The sequence below is a fragment of the Bacillus rossius genome, chromosome 7, assembly GCF_032445375.1.
Source record: "Bacillus rossius redtenbacheri isolate Brsri chromosome 7, Brsri_v3, whole genome shotgun sequence".
Taxonomy (NCBI): domain Eukaryota; kingdom Metazoa; phylum Arthropoda; class Insecta; order Phasmatodea; family Bacillidae; genus Bacillus; species Bacillus rossius.
In genome coordinates, this window is record NC_086335.1 from 57,612,530 (window position 1) to 57,633,563 (window position 21,034).

A 21,034-nucleotide genomic window follows, 5' to 3' on the forward strand; every position below is an offset into this window, starting at 1 on the left:
GTAGCATGACACGAAATGAATCCGCGAATTTGTCAGGTCTCTAATGATGAGAAACAAGGCAGGAAAAGACGGAAATTTTAGCGCCCCGGGCAATCCGCCTGTCACTCGCAAATGAGGGTCTCTCCACAGAGATGGCGCCGGACGGTTCTTGCAACCACCACGAGTCTTGTTGGGGAAAAAAATATTTGCGAGTCTTTCAATACTTGTCAGTGATGTGTAACATGTAACCTCGGGTTCCAAACACACTTAGAGCATGAAACTCGGACACGAAATTTAACCTGGAAACCTCTTAAAACAACGCCGAGAGTGATAGGTATTCTCGAATAGTGTTCACTTTCTTTTCTGACGCTAATCACATGTAAGTTTTCGCATCCGCCACCAGAATTCGCTGCCTGAGGAGCTACGTCGACTCTCAAATCATTAGGGAGTGGAAAAATTCGCGGTTTCAATGACCACTAGGATAGACTCCACGATTCTCTATGTACTCGGGCAACTATCACCTGGTCATTGGCTACCGACTCGGGACACCTGTTTACTGCGATTCTTATGATTCGATACTTCTTTTGTTGAGTGTTTGCCATTGGCTCAGAGTCCTTCAGGTAAATTGTGGTCCAATCACTGACGCAGCATTAAGCTAAACGAGTTTGGATTCCAGCCTGTCTCAAAATTTTTCCTGTCTCTACGAATCATTCTATTTGCAGTGCGATATTTTAAACTGTCTAATGAAGCGGCTCCGATAAAAGAGAAAAAAAGACTTGAAAAACCAAATACCTAAAAAAGGTTTCCCTTTTTGTGTTTGTGAACTTTTGATTCGCGCCATCCGCCACAGATGGCAGCACCGTAGTTGTTACGCATTAATTTTTTTATTGACCTCCGTCGCGTAGGTACATGAAATCACCCCCCACAAATAGCCACATGCCGAGAGCTAAGATGTTACACATAAAAATATCGTTCTCGGTTTCAATCAGGGCGTGTAGCAAGGCGACGCTTTTGATGATGCCTTTCGCTTGGTTCGTGTGCTCATCCATCTCCGCAATAGATCCACGGCACAAATGTTGACGGTTGCTGGGAAGCACATTCTATCTCAGTATGGGGACCTGTGCTTGTCTGGTTGCGTCACATCAACCCCCTCGACTAATTTTGAAACAAAATGCACGAGGTGTTATAAAAAAATTGGTTGTCTGTAAAATCGGTTTACGGACGATAGTTTAACGTGACAACGTCATAACAAGACATTGATAAAATGATTGCATACTTTCATGAATAAAATTGAATCATTTTAATTGAATTATCACTATTTTGTATGGATACAAAGAAGGAGTGAAATGAAATCTACAATTTAATTGATAAATTTACTTTTATTTGCACTCATTAATTCAAATATGCTTATTAATTTAACGAAGAGATTATTTTAACTATAACTTTTATGCATGTTTGCTGTTTAACTTCTTCCAATCTGTGTTATTCTGTTAAGGATAGGACGATGATAGGAAAAGTAGGAAATGAATTTGAGTGTTTCAAGTTTAATGTGCCTCGAAAAAGTCAAATCGATGGTTGTTCCAATCGAGTGGAAGAGAGATAGATGCGGCGCAAGCGTACAGTGAGCGTAACGGAACACAGCGTGACGGGACAATGTGCTTAACGGGACACTTTTTCGTGCGTGCAGCCGGCGTTCATCGATTTATTAGACGTTGTCACGTCAAAAAATATATACGGTGAATTAATTTTTATAGCAGCAACTGCCAACGCTACATCTATTGTATGTAATAAGCCTGATAGCCTGATTAATTAAGATAGTCGGTGTCAAGTTTGAACAAGTTGTGACCTGTCAGTCGGCTTCCAGAGCCAGAAAATTAAGGTCGTGTATGTCGCGCATCATGAATAGACACCCGGAAATTTTGTGAATTCGTCTGGGCACTCAGGGTAGAATTCAAACATGTTTGCTTTCCCATTGATTGAGATCTTAGTGAGAACATTGCTTTTTTTTTAACCTTGTTTATTGGCACTACCTGATTCGCTGACTTTTCTCCTATAGCTGGGCATCGTTGGCTCTAAGTCTTAGAGGGTCGTGCCCAAATAACTGCGGTACAATCATGGACACGATTTGAAGGTTTGCATTCTAACTTGCGACTAAACTTCCATGTGTCTAATCATTAAGTTTTGTTTGCAAATTGGAGACAATGAAACTTTCGACGGAGCATATGAAGGCTCTTCCCAAATTGTATTACTTTGTTGGTAATGAAATTATCCACCGTAATTTTTGACGTGATAACGTCTTATAAATGGATGAATGCCGGCTGCACGCACGAAAAAGCATTACTCATTGTCACGTTCCGCCTGAGCCGAGCGTGCAAGAACCGGCCAACCACCGTGCAAGAAAATCTTCTATAATATCAAACAGGTTATGGCAGGCTTTTTTAAAAGAATAAATTTTAAAAATTAGATTTATTTGTCCAATTTCGTCATTTCAAATTAACAATTTATTAGCTTTTATTTGATTTCAGTTTTAACTAATTGTTCGTGATTATATTCAAACAAATTATTTAAATAAAATTTGCGAAAACTGTAACTAATATTTGAAAATTAAAAAGTATGCTATTTTTCATCAATGTTTTCTTATGACGTTATCACGTAAAATTATCGTCCGTAGACCTACTTTACAGAGAACCCCCCCTTTTTTTTTTTTTGACGTGACAACGTCTAAATAAATCGATGAACGCCGGCTGCACACACGAAAAAGTGTCCAGTTACGCACATTGTTCCGTTACGCTGTGTCCCGTTACGCTCATTTTACGCTTGCGCCGCATCTATCTCTCTTCCACTCGACTGTTTATAAACTGAAGTGAAAAGTTAATGTGGTTTTCATTGCTTATAACAACAACAATTTCAGCAATAAAGGTTAATTATTCCTGCATTTTAAAAATCTGATTACTAGAATAATTTCAATTATTTATTGTTTTATTATTAAAATAAAAATGATTCAATTTTATTCATAACGTATGCAATCATTTCATCAATGTTTTGTTATGACGATGTCACGTTAAACTATCGTCCGTAAACCGACTTTACAGACAACCTCCCTTTTTTTTTATCACGCCTCGTACGTTCTAAAAAAAAAAGCGTGTGTGTGTAGGGGGTTGTCGAAAGAGGAGCGTGGAGACGAGCCTTAACGCTTGCAGGTGAGCGGCACGCTGCACAACACGGGCCAGACGCTCGCCTTCCGCGTCGACAAGGACACGAAGAACCACGTGAACATCACCGGCGGGCCGCTCGCCTACCGCTACCAGTTCGAGGAGATCTACATCCACTACGGCACGGAGAACCTGCAGGGCTCCGAGCACCGCATCCAGGGCTACTCCTTCCCGGCGGAGGTGAGCGCACGGGCCTTAAGGGGCCCGCCTACCTGGTCACACAGACGGTGTGCAGAGCTTCAGGAAAAACAACGCGATTTCAAAACTACTCAAGATATCCGAGTGGGGTATGTTTACGAAAATCATTTAAGAGTTCACTGAGGCCCGAAAAGTACTATTAATTTTGGATCATGTTTTTAAACTGTATTTCTAGAAGAGTTAAAATGGCTGAAACGTATGTTTTCAGAGTAATTTTTAGGTGTAAAACAAGTGGTACAGATTCTTAAAAGCACTTAAGGGACTTGCTTTAAACCTTTATCTTCGTTTCCCTGTAATATAAAAATACAGTCACCGCACAAATTTCACAGTTATCAATTGACGACGAGAAGACTGCGCGCCAGTTCACAGCCTTGCGCTTAGAGGCGACACCGCGCTAGAAGCTCCAGCGAGCGTCGCGCTTATCATCCCGCCTCACTAACACACATACACCCCTGACGAGGCGGGCCCCTTAACAAGGGAGCGCCTCCCGTTTCAGGTCACTCTTTCATATTTATACTAGCTGCAGTACCCAGCGTTGCCCGGGCTGAACACAGGGTGAAGGGGAACTGTTTACAGATCAGATGTAGTCAGTAATTAATTGTCTTCTTAATTTGAATTGTCAAGCGTGCAAAATAATTTTCTATCACTTTCAGATCCCGAAAGACGTTGTTCTGCCAGTTCATAGTTATTTACCTGGTCTGTAATGTAATGTAGACTCTGTAAAGCAATATAGGGAAGAAAAAAAAAACTGAAAAATAAGGGATTACTAATATTGAAAAGATTCCATTATCTAGCTAATGCTCGGCGTGCATTGCAAAGCCTCATTCAGTTTTGTTTTTGTAATATGTTTGAAGTAGTTACACATATATACAAATAATCTATCCATGTCTCTAAATATATATTTATCTCTATCTACATCTATAGTACTATATTTTGGAACGTTTTGGACATTTTGTAACTTTCTAGATGAACCCAGAAATTTGTAGAACTTTCTCAAACATTCCATATCGATTATAATAGTTTTCACTCATTCTAGAATTTTCTAGATAGATCCAGATATTTCTAGAACTTTCTAGAACATTCCAGATCAATTATAACCGTTTTACACATTTTGGAACTTTCTAGACCATTCAAGAAATATTGAGATCTTTTCAGAAGTCCTCATGCGTTAGAAAAGGGCAGAAATGTATGTTTTAACATTTTAGCCACTCTCAACCACCCATAACCACCCACCGGGACCAAACTCCCTTACTACTACCTGGAGACCAAGGGGTATTTACCACCCCGACGGGAAGTTGATTGGGGTTGGTGGTGATTGAGAAAACTGTGTATTTACGTACTAACAAAGCATTATATATATATATATATATATATATATATATATATATATTTAGATTTAGATTTAGATTGATCACTGATAAACTTTTAGACTTTTTCAATTGTTTAACTTTCACAAAATATAAAATATATACAGCGCATACTTTTTGCATAAATAGCTGCTAAAGTTATATTTTTAAAGTTTTTGGGTTGTACAAATAAGGAGAATTTAATTTGATGCTGAACTGAAACTTTTTTAGGTTTAACTGCAATGCCACTGGCTACTTCATGATATGGTTTGCATTTCTATCACAAAAACTCATTTCATGTGTCTTGGCTGTCGAAATCGTAACAAATATGAGAATTTTGAAATGCCAATTAAAATTAATTAATATTTTCTGAAATAATTGTTTCGCTAATTATTTATCGTGGAATCATTAAACAGTTTCATAGGCTTTAATATACTTTGTCCATATTTACAACCAGTTTGTTCTTATTTGCAGTTATTGACTTGAGTTATTTCCAGTACCAACTCAACCAACAGCTAAAAATAAACTCCAATATAGCACGTCCGTGATAGACCGTAATATAATTACCAAGTGCAAATAATACTTCTTCCGATTGTAGCAGTAAAAAGAAGTTGTAGTGGATTTATAAAATTCTTGGCTCAAAACATTTCACTAAAAATCATCATCCGTGACTACATTTAATTGTTATTAAGTAATGACCAGCATGCGTTGTAATGAATCATTCAATATGGTTTGTATTTTTTTAAGAAGGTATATATACAAAGAATATCTCTATAGCTCTTTAATTATTGTCTATCCCTTTATCTATCTCTCTATGTTTATCTCTATACATCTCTATATCTCCCTCTATATATCTCTATCCTCTATATACCTATGTTTTATATGTATGTATGTATGTGTATATATATATATATATATATATCACTATATCAATGAAAATATGAAATATCTTTTTTCACCTATCTTTATTTTTATCTATCGTTTTACCTGTCACAGGTGTGACAATGTATAAAAAACATGTGCGTATTTGAATGCAACGTTGTTTTAAAATTTCAAAGCAATCAGTGAAGAACAATCGGAGTCTTTTATTTTTGAACGAAATAACATTTACATTTTTATTTATCTAGGCCTATATGATTGAAAAACTGTTGAAAACCAGATGTCGTGTTTAACTATTTTCTCTGTTTTAAATTTTTAATTTTTATAAATACGAAACATTTACAGGTCCACAACACAAAGCAGAGATATTAAAAAAAAATTTCTTGGTGCTATTATTCACCGAGAAAACAGTCAAGGTGCAAAAAGCGATTTTACAGAAAGTAGTATATGTACTTGTAAGTCTCCTTGCGGCCACCTAAGGCCACCAAGATCTCCGTGTGGTGATCCGTTATTTACAAACCGTTAAATATTCATTAAAGGTGACAGATTACGAACAGCATTTAAGATCGTTTGCACTTCCCGGTAATTTCTTTTCGTGGTATTTATAATGCTCAAGTAAATCACTTCCAAAAATGAGTTTTTGCATTCGGGTGCACGACAGTTCTTTTCAATGACCAAGTTTTGCAGCGAGAAGAGCTCCTCACAATAAGCAAACGTCTTGGGAAAGTTCGCGGTTTTTATTGATGTCAGGCGAGTCTCCAAAAAAAACTTGTTTACAAAAGAGTCAATGCATATTTTTCATTGACTTGATGTAAGTTTTTGGACATACGCCATTGCTAAGCACTTTTTTCTGTAGAAGAAAACTAAAAAATGAAAAATAAATAAATATTTTTATTTATTTTTTATTTTATTTTTAGTACTATATTTTTATTTTTTCATTTTTAGTTTTTATTTTTTAGTTTTCTTCTACAGAAAAAGTTTTTAGCAATGGCGTATGTCCAAAAACTTACATCAAGTCATGCACTCCCATTGCACAAATCTTTCAAAGATAATATTTTTCATTGGCGGCTACGACGTTTAACTTTCTGTGCGGATTTCATATGGTAGGATAATATCTACGTGCCGCTGAAATTGTAATTCTACCTTATTATGTTATACACTCTGGCCTGTATCGAAAAAAACAATCGTGAATTTCGTAGTCTCGGTCAGTAAATAAACGAAGTCCAAGGAGCAATCGAAGTCCCACACTGGACGCAACTGGCTCACCTTGTAGCACGTTTGCAACCAGTGGCGGATTTACAAATTTTCCAGGTATAGGCTGCAAAGTTTTTGCCGCCCTTGCCTCTACAATTTTCATGTCCTAGATTAAGTTCGTTACAATCCCTTTTTGCGCGATTTTTTGTTGGCAAAATCATCGATTATATCGTCGTAAGTAATATTGTTCATTAATTCCGACTCTATGCACAAAAGTGCTAAAGCGTTTAATTTTTCTTGGCTCAAGGTCGATCTCAGATAATTTTTTACCCTTTTTAGACAAGAAAAACTTCTCTCACCCGAACAATTTGTCGCTGGTGTACATAAGGCCATACGAAGGGCTATGTCCAAGTTCGGATAAACGTTCTGCAAACTTTGTTTTCGCAGAAACGAAGATAGACTCTGTAATGATGTAAAATCTGGTTTTACCAGAATGCTTTGCGAAGATATGTGGCTTTGAAAATGTATGCATTCTTGAACCAACTCAGTCTCTAAATCATTAGGATACATTTTTTTCTAAGGACAGAGCCTTTTTCGTAAGGGTTGATAATGATAACTCGCTCATTTTGGTCAGAAATGAAAATTTTTCATTGAAATTATCGTATGCCTTCTTCCTTTTTTCTAATTCGGATACGAGTCTATCAATGATGACGAGAAATGTATTAACCCTGAAAGTATCGCTAGTATCACTCGCTGTCATACTCATTTCTTCATCGGGTGTTTCATCAGCAAATTTTTTTCTTTTCAGTTGTCTTTTTCCCAAGTCTTTTGTGTACTGCTTCGACGCACTTAATTCCATTGCCATTTCTTCGAAATACTTGAAGTTTTCTCGTTGCTCTACGAAAAACTTGCGAAGAGATTCATAAAGATCGGCTACAGTAATCAAATCTACAGTAGAAGCCTGGATTTGAACATTTACTTTGTTTATTCTTTCCAAAAAAACATTCCACACAACAACCATTAATGCTGTTTCCAGTTTTTTTTAATTTTGAAAGAATTCCCATTGCTTCATTTCTTGTGACAGGCTTTTCGGTGCAGTCATTCCTGATTGTTTCCAAAGCTTTAATGACTTCGTGCCACGAATCTCTCAAACTTCTGCATGCATCCTCTCTAGCTGACCAACGTGTGAGGTTTACTCTCTTGACTGTTTTGCCTTCTCCGACTTCAGTCATCAATATCTTCCAGCGTTGTGTTGAACTTGAAAAAAAAAACGTATATTTCTTGGAGCAACATGAAGAATCGACAAGCTTCTGTGCAAGATTCAGCAGTCGCAGTTGCCACTAAATTTAAAGAATGGGCAGAGCAAGGAACGAAAAAAGCAAACGGTGCTTGACTTTGAATTTTAGCCTGTAAGCCATTGTATATGCCAGACATATTTGCGGCATTGTCATACGATTGTCCACGGCAGTCTTCAATGTTCAAACCCAAGGTTTTTAGTTCCGAAGTAATGGCAGCAAACATTTCTTCAGCTTTATGTCCCACTGAGGGCAAAAACTTGAGGAATCTTTCACAGGGTTCTCCTGTTTCTAAAACATACCGAATCACGAAGGTGAGCTGGTCCACATGTGCTATATCCGGTGTTGAATCGATGATTAAGGAAAAGTATTTCTCCCTTCTTATCTCGTCTCCAATTTGCTTCAAGACTTTATGGCACATCAAAAGTATAAATTCATCACAAACGGTCTTCTATAAGTAACTGGTACTTCCGGATCCTTGATTCCCAAATCGTTCAATATGACTGGCTAAGAAAGGATCAAACTCAGCTAACAGTTCCAGAATCATAAAATAATTTCCATTGTGTGGATCACCGAACTTTTCACTTTTTCCTCTAAAAGCGAGACCTCTTGAACACAGCCGCTTCACTACAGCAACAACCCTTTTCAGAACATTTCTCCAATAAGTAATTTCTTCATCAATTTGCAAATGCAGTAAATTGTCGATTCGACCATCAATCGCACTTCTAGCTTTCAGACTAAGGATACTGGATTTATGACGCGCAGAGTTTTCATGCTGAGCTACTCGGTGTTCTGCATTTTTCCAGTCATTAAATCCTTCGTTCTCGAACTGAGTTTTATTCTCCAATGGACCGAATGCTAAACATGGTCCGCAATATACGGAACTCTTACTTTCAGAGTAAACCAGCCAATTTCGGTCCTTCACTTCATTGTTTTTTATTTTTCTTTGAAAGATACTCACTGGCAAGAAACGACGTTGATCAGCATATAGTTTTCCACTTTTAGAGAAGTCAGAAGACTTGTTTTGATAAAAGCCGCATCTTGCAATAATTTCCCTTAAAGTATCGTTAATTTCCCATAAAGCTGGATCTTTGTTTTGATCTACAGTTGTTTGCTTTTGGTCATCATTTAACGATTCGGTCTGAGAGGCATCTTCAATTTTGGAGCACTCGTCGTCAAGAACATAATCATCAGTTTTTTCTTTAGTCGATAGTTCAACAGATGACAGTTGGGCAGCAGAATTAAAGTCCGTTTCATCCTTTCCAGATTGCATTGTTGAAGTTCCCGTTTTTTCGACCCAATTTTCATTTTTAAAAAAACTGTCAATTTTTGTGGTTTTTCGTATAATTTGCTCTTGTTCTTCTTTTTTTATTTTGGCCTTCTTTTTGTACTCCGCTCCACTAAGTCGCTTTCTCCCATCACTCATTTTCACAATTTTTTCTTCAGGAACTGAAATGGAAAGGATTAAATTAACAAGTTTATTTTTCGTACACAAGCAGCGATAGGGGAGGGCAGGGTAACGTAGCCAGAGCGAGCAAAGTGGCCATTGGCTGTTACTCAGCTGGAGAGTGATGAAGTTTGGTAGCGAGGATGTGAAACATTTGTAAGAGACGCCATTAGTGTTCTGAGAGCACCCGGTCTGTTTGCAGTGAAAGTTATTTGTTTTATTAAGGTTTTACTGGTTTTACTATTTCTGATGTAACATGTAAGGTAAGTAATAATTACTGTTGATCATTATTAAATACACAGTAATGCCATAATTATTTAATATAGCCTATCCAAATTAGCATGTTTTAAACTTTAATACCACATATTAATAACTGTAGAAGATGTCTTTTTTTTTGCTAGTTTTTTTTTGTAATGGCGTCTCAGAGGGCAAAGTGGCCAGCCACCACCGCATGTTCACTTTGCCCGAACTGTATATACTTAGCTCTATTTATGTATTACTAAATAATAAAACAAACTATTGAACATTTTACTTTTTTTTTTAATCTACACTGTAAATTTCTAACGTGTTTTGCAATGTGTGTGTTGTTTTCGTGTGGGGAACGACCTTACACAAAAATTTGCCAGCAGGAGAGGCTTGGCAGATAAGGTGGCAGTATCTCAAGGACGGCTCATATTTCACAAACAAGTGCAGGTGGCCGGAAATGGTATCCCGTGATTTAGTTTCCTTAAGATAAAAGAAAAATGAAAAAAAAAAAATGTCATATCATTTACCCGATTAGTGCGACGGGCAAACAAAAAACAAACATGAGTCGCTCCAATATTTACATTTTAATGGTGTTTTGATTGTACGAAAACTATATTATTGAAGGGTTATTTTATATTTTGATTTTAATTACAATATACAATTTATGTATCGTTTTATCTTAGGATGGCCACGTTACCCTGCTCACCCCTATCCTTCATTCAGAATTCACATAATAAATAGTTAACGTAAAAACGTATTTTTTTAATGCTATCACGAAAAAATTAAAATTTCTTTGCATGGTTTCCGATGAATTGTTTATTGTGAATTATTATTTCTATTTTTTGATGTTTGCTTCATTGAAAAAGACAAAATGACAAGATAACCATGAGCAATCTTTTAGAATACTATTTATAGTTAATATGAAAATGTTCTAAATTTAACGTGACCATGTTCCAAGCTTCAAAATGAAAAATATTATTGCAGGGCTTTTTCAATAAATTTATTCGTTATCGTTACAGATGCTTTATTATAATGTATTATGATTATAAAAAGTTTTTACTTACCGGTGCTGTGAAAATATTCATACAATGATACAATTCACGAAACACTTCGAAAAATAACAGTCCACACGACACACCTACGTATAAATATCAATTCGTTATGCAATACACGCGTAAGACAACTGTGGTCCCGACTCCCGAGGTAACAGCTCTAATTGCCGCCCCACCCGCGACATGACGCGGTTCGACCCTTGAGGCGGACTAGGAGAAGGGAGGGGACAGTCTGGCGGAAGGGATAGCGGCGGAGGGAGGGCGGAGGGGCCCTTCTGACCTTGGGTAGTCACATTTTTCCCGGGACCATAGTTGTCTTGGGCGTGTAGTGCCAACCGAGGCCTTGTCCATTAAAATTCGCATTTACTGACTAGCGAACTAGCTGTTTTACTCTGGAATATGGAAGTTTGCTACACGGATTCACGGAACGTACAATGACAAGGGAGAGGGGAAAGTCATCGGCAAAATTTGTTGCAGACTTCTATTTGTAAAACATCAGAAAACAGAAAACCGTCATGCAGAAATATTTTTGATTTCTATGAGGTAGCAAAAAAAAAAAAATCGGTCCCCAAATTTGCCGCCCCAAAAATCTGCCGCCCTAGGCTCAAGCCTACTCAGCCTACTGGTAAATCCGCCACTGTTTGCAACCGAGGGCTGGACACACATGCACGCAGGGGAATTCCTTTTTCGTGAAATAATCTGATCACTTATTAGACTGCAAATGAGGTATACAATATAAGTCATTGCCCTATTTGGCCGAGCCATTCAGGACGCGTTGGCTTCTGTGCTGGATGGCTGTGATTGGTGTGCTGACAGTAGACGTGCCTAAATTAAACCATTAAGCACGAACAACGGGACAAAGGTTTTAACACACAAGTGGTCTGTAAATATTTTCGAGAAAAGTACATGGTCCAACACAAAAGGTGTGCAGAGTGGCGTCTTTCTGCGAAAACCATCTAATAATACGCTGAGGATGGATTCTGTTTCCGTATTCCGTTTCCAAACTGTAATTTTTAGGAGAGTGAAAATGACTAAAACGCATGTTTTCAGAAAAAATCTTAGGCATGAAACATCCGGTAGAGATTACTGAAAGCACTCAAGGGGTTGCAAATCCTTTGAGTGCTTTCAGTAAATCTCTACCTTTGTCTTCATTTCTCCGCCATTTTATAATGTTACGGTTACCGCTCGAATCTCACAGTTTCCCCTATGCACGACGGGAAGAATTGCGCGCTAGTGCAGAGCTAGTGCCGCGCTAGAATCATCCCCGCCTCACTGACAAAGGCACACCCCTGGCTAGGCGGGCCCCTTAATGGCTCCGCCTACCCGGGCACACACACACGGTGCGCAGAGCTTCAGGAAAAACAACGTGATTTCAAAACTACTCAACATATCCGAGTGTGGTCTGCTTACGAAAAGCATTTAAGAATTCGCTTAGGGTCGAAAAATACTTTTGATTCCGGATTAAGTTTTTAAATTGTATTTTTTAAAAGAGTTCAAATGGCTGAAAACGCATGTTTTCAGCGTAAATTTTTAAGCGTGAAAAAAAAATCAGTACAGATTCTTGAAAGCACTTACGGGACTTGAATTACATTTTGTATTTTCATTTCTCCGCCATATATAATGTTACGGTCACCGCTCAAAATGTCACAGTTGGCCTATGCACGACGAGAAGACTGCGCGCCAGTTCAGAGCCTTGCGCTTAGAGGCGATACCGCGCTAGAAATACCAGAGAGCGTCGCGCTTATCATCAACACACATACACCCCTGACGAGGCGGGCCCCTCAAGCAGGGGGCGGGCTCCACCGAGACCGCAGGGGTGATCCAGACCCTCAGCGCGGGTACCGATAGAGGGGCCCGACCCTGAGATCCGGCCGCCGCCGGAATACCAACGAGGTCTCCACGGGGTTCCGCCCACGACTGCAAGGGCGCCGCGCGCCGCCGAACTAGATACGGGGGACGCAATCAAGATGAGGTCCCGATGTGGTAGTTGGGGAGGGGGAGGGGGAGAAGGACAGGAGCTCCAATTGCAATCGCGTGTTCGTCGGGATGCCTCTGGCAACCTCAAGACGACATCGACCTCAGCATGTCTGGGTCTTTCGGACGTTAAAGGGGAAGGGAAAGTAATCCGTAAGATGCCATCTTGATTTTTCAGCAGTTTTGTTTTTTTGATCACCACAAATATCAATAGAGACCGGAAAGTTTCGCGGATTCGTTTAGAGATATGATTGAATCAAAACACGTTTACCTTTTCACTGCTTCTTCTAATGGACAACAGTTTATCTGGAGAACTCCTAACCGGTAAAAAAAAAAAAAAAAAAACTTTCAACAAAAGGAGTTCTCTCAAGTCAGTAGCCAATGAGTAGAGACCTGCAAAATTCGCGGATTCATTCGGTGATAGGCTAGAATTCAAACACATATACCTCTTAGATAATTTTGCTATTGGCTTACTGTTCATCTGGACGAATCTCAACCAGTTATAAACCCTCAACCAAAGAAGGATCGAATCACAGACAAACCAGCTGAGACGACTTACAAGTCGGCAGCCAATGAACTTGCGTTATTTTCCCGAGTTTACAGGGGTATGCGCAGTCTATCCTGAAGACCATCGAAACCGCGAATTTTGCAGGTCTCTACCAATGAGCAGGTGGCATTTGATGCTCGAGTATGTACGTATTCCGGAGTCTAACCTAGGAAGTCATCGAAATCATGAATTTGTCCAGTCCCTACGTTTTGATTATGACTAGGGGCAGGCATATTCCGTATAAAAAAATATATAACTCATGGTATGCCCACACCAGCGGTTTCTTCCTTGTAATCGACGCAGGACACAGGACGCGTATGCTTCCGCACTGAAGTATTGTGATTGGTGTTCTGACAGGAGACACGTACTTGAAAGAAACTGGAATACTCACGGTCTTTGAACTATCAGCTAGTATCGGAATCTATTCGCGAAAAGTGCCTGCCCCTAATTTTGACACATACACAGTGTTATTTCTAGCTTTTCCCCAATATTTTCCTGAGTTGTCTGGACTCCAAACACACTCTCCCTCCTACATTCTACTACAATGGCCACGGCTCAATCTCAATCGGCGGAGATTCGTCCAGTAATTGATAAATAAATAGAGAGCAGAAAAAAACGTGGATTCATTTCGTGATAGGCCAGAATCCAAATGCGCACAACTTTAGTCTGTTCTGTGATTAGAGCACAGCTTATTAGAAGGACTCTGAGCCAATGAATAACGTCTACCCCCCGTCCCGTCCCCCCTAACTTAAGAATTATCGAATCACAAGCATCCCAGTTAACAGGTGTCACGACTAAGTAGCCAATGTGCAAGGGTAATTTTTCCTGAATATATAGAGAATTGTGGAGTCTATCCTAAAGGTCATCAAAACCGCGAATTTTTCGAGTACCTACAAATAAACAGCAAGAGCACTGCAATCTTTTGTTTTTCTCTGTTAAAACTTGACATCATACGTCTTGTCACATATATTGGTTGAGAAATATTTCAGTCATTTTTTCACTGTATTTTTTTTTTTTTTTGTATTTTACGTTTTGTTATAAATTTCCTCAAAGGATATTGACTAAATATTATCCCATAGTGGTGGAAAATCAAGCAAGTGTTAATAATTATGATCATTTGTGTGACCTTTAACACCTCGAAAATAACTTTTACTAAATATCTAATGAAAACAATTTGTGGGCCGACAGCAAATGCGAAAGAGCTATTAGTACAGACCTAGAAATTTCGCTAATTTTTGGCGTCAGTCTAGAATTCGAAGCCTTATGTATGCTCTCGCTGATTTCTTTGCGAGAACAATTTTGTTCTTGTTAGTTGGCACTGCCTAATTCGCTTACTTTTCTACTAGCCGGGTATCGTTGGCTCACGGTCGTACAGGGGCGTGTCCGAATAGCTGCTATCCAATCACGAACACAGTGCGAGAGTATGAAGTTTTGCAATCTAGCATGCGACAAAACGAATCCCGCAAAGTTCCCGCACCTCTGCTGGAATAGATTCGCAGGACGATCCCTTGACATGAAACTGAAAACAACCCACTCTAAGAGTGTGTGGCCTTAATGTGTCAAGGTCATACCTGAGAGCAAACGGGAAGGGGAAATTTTTTTTAAATACATATATCGCGGCATCCTTGGCAAGTGGCGAGTCCTGCGGGGACTTTAATTTGCGAGGCCGGTAGCCGGGCAAATGACACAAAGGACCTCCGAGGCTGACGAGGGATGGGGGATGATGGTGTGACGGAAAAAAGTAAAAAGTTCGCTCAAAAGGACGCTCAATCAAATTCTGCAGGCAACTCGAATTTAATGGATACGCGAGAGGTGAGGTGTGGTGTAGTTAAGGTGGGGTTGATGAGAAGGATTGAGAAGGGTGAGAGGGGGGTGAAGGCCTATTCTTTTCCACCGCTCGGGCGAGAAGTTGAAGTGCCGACCAAGAGTGAGGGGGGGGAAACGGGAAAACGTGGGGAAAAGGGGTGGGGGAAGGGCTGCAGAGGGGGGGGGGGGGCCTTCGGACGCCAACTTTCTTTGATGTGGCAAGTTCATTACCGCAGGCACGGCACGCACGCACGCGCCCACGCCTCGCCGCTTCCAGGCGGAGGAGAGATACCCGCGTGACAGCCCGCGCGGCGGCTGCCCTCTTCAAAATGGCGGCGGGAGAGCAAATATTCATCAACTGAGATCGATTGTAAACACTGGTTTTCCTCGAGGCTGTACAAATAGCAATCTAGACATCAAGACAAAAAAAATCGATTAGGTGATTTTTTTAATTATTACGTAGAAAATATATATATATGTATATAAATATATTTCCTTGTTAGAAAATTAAATAAAGAATACACCAATTCTTAAGTCCCAAAAAAAATTCCGTCTGTACGAAATGATTTAATACAAAAGACTGCCTATTCTATTGACTTGAAATTACAAAACAAGTTCTAAATATTTCAAACAGAAGATGCTATATCAATTTATACCAAATATAACCTACGCCAAAGCATTCCAACGCGGATTTATATTCACTGCATTATTTTTATATCACTACTTTGGATTTGTTAAAAAGAAAGAAAAAAAGTGTTAGTTTAAAAACATCTAACTTGACACAAAATCACATTTACAGGGTTCGGAAACTTTCGCGGTTTCATTTCGAGATTTAGTGGAATCAAAACACGTTTATCTTCATGCTTCCTCTGTGATTGGGGAACATTTTATCTGGAGGACTCTTAGCCAATGAACAACATTGAACAACAAAAAAAGTATCGACTTTTTCCCGAGCATGTGTAGGATTATAGAGTCAACAATCGCGAATTAATCGATTCTCAATATCGCATATATATCCAGTCCCAACATAAATACATTTAGTGTAGAAGCAGCAACATTTTTTTTTTTGAGATAATCTTGAGTGAACTGTACATTTCTTCTTGAGTTGTACTATGGTAAAGATATTTGAGTATTAAACGATTTTATTTTATTTTGTTGTAACGTGCTTATTAATGTGTGCAGTTAATACTGGAAAGCTATTCGGGAAACTGATTAAAAATAACTTTCCTTATTTAAGGTACTGGGACAACACAAAGCATAAATGCCCGGGTAAGAATTTTGTAGTAATACTTTTTTTTCATGTAGATGTAAAAAATTATACAAAAAAAATTACAGTCTAACGTTCTGAACCTTAGATTTTCCCTGGGTTATTTTAAAGACTGAACAAAGATAGCACGTCAGCTGAACAGATCGCGCATCACAGGAGGAAAGCAAATATTTTGAAGTGAAACTTAAATGCAGCTGGTATAGGGTAAGAAGAGGCGATGACGTCACTGGAGCGCAACGAAGAGTGTGGGTTAGGGACCGGAAAAATTCGCGGGTTCAATGACCTGCAGGATGAACTCCATAGTTCTACGTACGCTCGGTCAAATGCCACCCACTCATCGGCTGCTGTCTTGTAAGACGTCCCAGAGTAGCAGCCTGTGATTCGATGAAGCTTTGGCTTAGGTGTTTCTCATTGGCCCAGAGTCATCCAGGTGAGTTGTGAACCCAATAGCAGAGGCAGCACTGGGGTACAATGATTTGTATTTTTAGCCTATCGCGAAGTGAATTCGCGAATTTTTCCGATCTCTGGTGTGGGTTTACATCGCAGCACAACTGGGTGCTTGCCGTCTCTGCGCGCGGGGGGCGTTTCCACTGGGAGGAGGCGTGTCTCCGGGAACGTTGGCGGAGTTGCCGCCACGCCGCGGTCGTCACGGAAGCGCGGCAACGTCGCAGCGCCACGGCCCCGTATCGAGGACCCCGGAGCTCCCCGGTCGGCCGCCTCTTGCAGGAAGTAGTTCAGCGGTACAAGATACGAGAGGCAATAAAAGGAGAAGCTGCGAGGGTTGGGGGGGGGGGGGGGGAGGACCAGCCGCCGAGGAAAGAGAGAGAGAGAAATATATATCCGATAGATTTGGCGAGGAGGAAAAGTCCCGAAGCGGGAATGGCAAAGAAGGAGCGGGAGGGGTGTGGGAATCGAGAAGGAAATGTATATTTACGGCTCAGTAGGAAGTCGGAGGCTGGCTTGTGGCGCGAAAGGGGGGAGGGTGGTGGTGGCGGCTCTCCCATCCATCTTACCGGCCCTCGGAGGAGGCGGGCGGTTGCAGGGCCAACGGAAGGCAGAGGGCAGGAGCCCATCACTTCCCCGGCTTAACCTTCACTTTTATACGGGAGTCAATTCCCGAGGGAGGGCTACACCCCGGACCCCATCCCCCTCCCTTACGCGGGCCCGCGTGGTTACATTACTCCCCCCCCCCCCCGTCCACAACTCGGCGGACGGTGCTGACTTCGTGGCCTGAGCGCGGCGCCTCCGACTGCGTCTCTGGAGGACGTCTGCTTTTATTTCTCTTGCGCGTTCGCCCGGGCGTCGCCTCCCGGTCTTGAAGGGGGGCAGTTCGGGGTCTCGGAGACCGGGTGCGGTATTCCGGTATCTGGAATCAACCTTGCTCAGATATTGTTACTGTTTTAGAGTTTTTGTAAGTCGCTTTGATGAAGATATTAAGATATTATATATATATATTATATATTGTAACGCCCCTCGTGCCTCAAAATAAAACTATTTTATTTTAATAAAAAGTCCTTGGAAACAGCTGGGCAAAATACAAAGAAAATTAAAGTTAATTACCAGAGGGGACACGAGGTGGTGAACAAGACAAAATTTACACTCCCTGCACACTAGTAACTTGGGAGTTCGTGGATCGTTATGTAGAAGAAGGTATATGATAAATAAAAACTCTATTTAATAGCTTGGTCTATAGGTTTCCTGGTTTATTTTTAAGAGGTTTTGTTCTCGCATTATTTTAACATGACAATAAAGATCTTAGTAAGTAACAAGTTTAAGGGGGCGCCCCAGAATTATTTAAAACAATAGCTACATCTTACACCTTAACAAATAAATGATTACCTAAACCAAAATTTTAAAATTTCACCAAAATTTGATTCTCCCAACGATTACATATACATAAGTTTCCTTGATTTTACATGGCCCTGAAAATTACGTTCTTAAGTCACTGCTCGCTGGTATCTTTTTAATTAATTTAGTTCCTTCTATGCACGTGGAATATACATATAGCTTATATCACCCGGGTCTTCCCAGGATGACGTCGGACCGAGAGGAAAACTCTTCTAAAGGGGGAAATCAGCTGGAGGTCCCGAAGATCATGCGGGGAGCAATTTCTCTCCCCGGAACCTTTGACCCTGTCAAACAGGGTGTGGAAACAGGGCTCGCGAGGTGTCTCACGCCGACATCAGCATGGTGCGTACCGAGAATTCGCGGATGCGTGAAGGAAACCAGATTTAAAGAATTAAATATAAATAAAAAAATTTAACTACGCATGACTTTTTCTAAAAACTACCTCTGCCTGGCTACTGTACAAATGGGATCACATCCCTTAACCACTTGACTACATCTTTGTGCACACGATTTCGCCGTTGCCACGACAAGCCTCTTAGCACAGAGGGCGCCGAGAAGACGTGGTCAGTAGTCGAGCTCAGAGAACTAAGTGCCACAATGGCGGACAAGGCTTCTAATTAAAAACTGGTTCTAACGCCCGGGGGAGGAGGGGGAAGGTTCGGTTCTAAGCCGAAAATTTCCGAAGGAGTCCGAGGCTGGCGTGACAAGAACACGACATGCACGCTCTCTACCGGCCAGAATAGAAGGCAACAAACAATCGACTTCTACAGGCCGCGAGAAGGAAGCATAGGGCTTAAGGGCGCCGCGGTGCTGCTCTCTAGCAGCGTAAAGGGGAACTAACTGAGGCGGTGAGCTGACTTGCCACCAGGTGTCATGAGGGTGAGCTCTGCACGCTGGCGACCAGGCCCGCGGTTACTTTTTCCTCCGCTAGATGTCGGGGACGTCTCTGTCGGACCAGGGAGAAGGTCCTTGAATTAGGCCATCGTCCTGTCAGGTCACTGCTCCTAGCTTTATTTCTCAGAACTAATGTGTGGTGGAGAGAGAGGAAGGGGGGGGGGGACAGTAAACGCCACTAGCTTGAGAACGTCGGTCCACTGGAGACTGCTTCGTGACGAGACTTGCTATTCTCAGCAGGCCTCTACAAGGTAGCAGCTTGCAGCCCAGGAGCTGATCTATGCAATTTTGATCATGAACAGAAATAATATTACAAACTCGGGACGTGACTGCAGGCGAGAGAAATTTCAACCGGGCTGACCATGTCCACATTAGACAGCAAAATATCAGATTGGCCCCCTGGGAAGGGGCTTCGGTCCACTGGCACAAAGTTTAAATACGTGGCGTACACTGGCCTAACAAAAAGTAAATCATCCCCATTAACAACCAGATAAATTAAAAAAATAAGAAATCCCAAAAAAATTTAAAATTATAGAAAAATTAAAGAAAGGTGACGAAATGCCTAATTGCCGGCACAATATATATATTTCAAATAACTATCAAGTATGTTGAAACCGAAATCAAATTTTAAAAAAGCCTAGATAATTGTTTACCAGGGTAGTAATACCTAACTGAATATTAAAAACAGAAAAAAAAATGGTTCTACGTTTACTTTAAAATTAGATAAAAATCAGCTATTAGTCGCCAACACTTAAAAAAAAAAAGTTATACGATAGAAAAATTTTTTTCAATAGACATCACCCTACATATTTGTTTTTTTTTTTACTAGAAATATTTTCTGTGATTTTCACACAGTGGTTTGTTAGTGACAGCAAGACTAATAATGGATTTGTTAGAGCTAATTTAATTTTTTTTTGCGTACTACACAAAAATGTCAGAGTTTGAAGATAAGTAGTGGAGCTGTTAACGTGTCATGCAAAAAAAAAAAAAAAGAATTTTTCGCGGTTAGCAAAGTGGGCTTGATATATGTGCTATGATTGGACGACAAACCTCTTGCCACGCGCCTTTCACGGCCCTGAGACAGTTATAAACAAGAAGCAGATATGAATGAATACCCAATCATGGGTAACACGCCAAAGAATGTGGCATATTTTTCCCCCCGAAAAAAAAATTTGATCGTTCATTATACTGCAATAAAGTATTCCTGCGCTATCAATTGTTCCCTTTTAATTGTTGGCCGTCTGCAAGAGAAGCCATTGCCCTATTTGGCAGGGCCATTCAAGACCCGTTGGCTTCCGCACTGAACGGCAATGATTGGCGTGCTGATAGTAGACATGCACCTGATATAAACGGGAAGCCTAAGATGTACATCAAGTTCTGTCCCTGCCCGAACACGCCCGAATATTCACCTTAGGCCAACCTCGGGTTTATTTATATAAATTTATATTTCTCTGTTTATTTTAATGTAGCTATACTAACCTAACTAACCGTAACCTAACCGACCACTTTTAATATTTTAATTCATTTTTCCTGCGCAAAAATAAAACAAATCGCGAGGTTGGCAGAAGGTGAATATTCGGGCGTGTTCGGGCAGGGACAGAACTTGATGTACATCTTAGGTTTCCCGATATAAACCCAGCCGATCAAAAATTCTACAATGCTACAACAAAATGACAATGACAATGCTACAACGTTTTTTTAAAGCACAGCTGATATGGAAATCTTGTGGTTATATATAAGCAAGATGTGTCTAGGCTTGGAGTGAAATGAAATCCTCGAAATAAGTGTGGCCATAGTCAAACGATACACGTTCCTCCGAATTGCGAGGGAGTTTTCCCGCAGACGGAACT

At 40.4% G+C, this 21,034-nt stretch overlaps 1 protein-coding gene across 2 annotated transcripts in view; it reads left to right on the forward strand.

The window, feature by feature from the left end:
• LOC134534113 (carbonic anhydrase-related protein 10) overlaps nucleotides 1-21,034 on the forward strand; it is a 477,139-nt gene that overhangs the window by 291,142 nt on the left and 164,963 nt on the right. For both annotated transcript variants that reach the window (XM_063372174.1, XM_063372175.1), the window contains exon 4: nucleotides 3,180-3,371. In XM_063372174.1, the coding sequence (XP_063228244.1) occupies nucleotides 3,180-3,371 (192 nt within the window). The remainder of the gene's footprint in view (nucleotides 1-3,179; nucleotides 3,372-21,034) is intronic.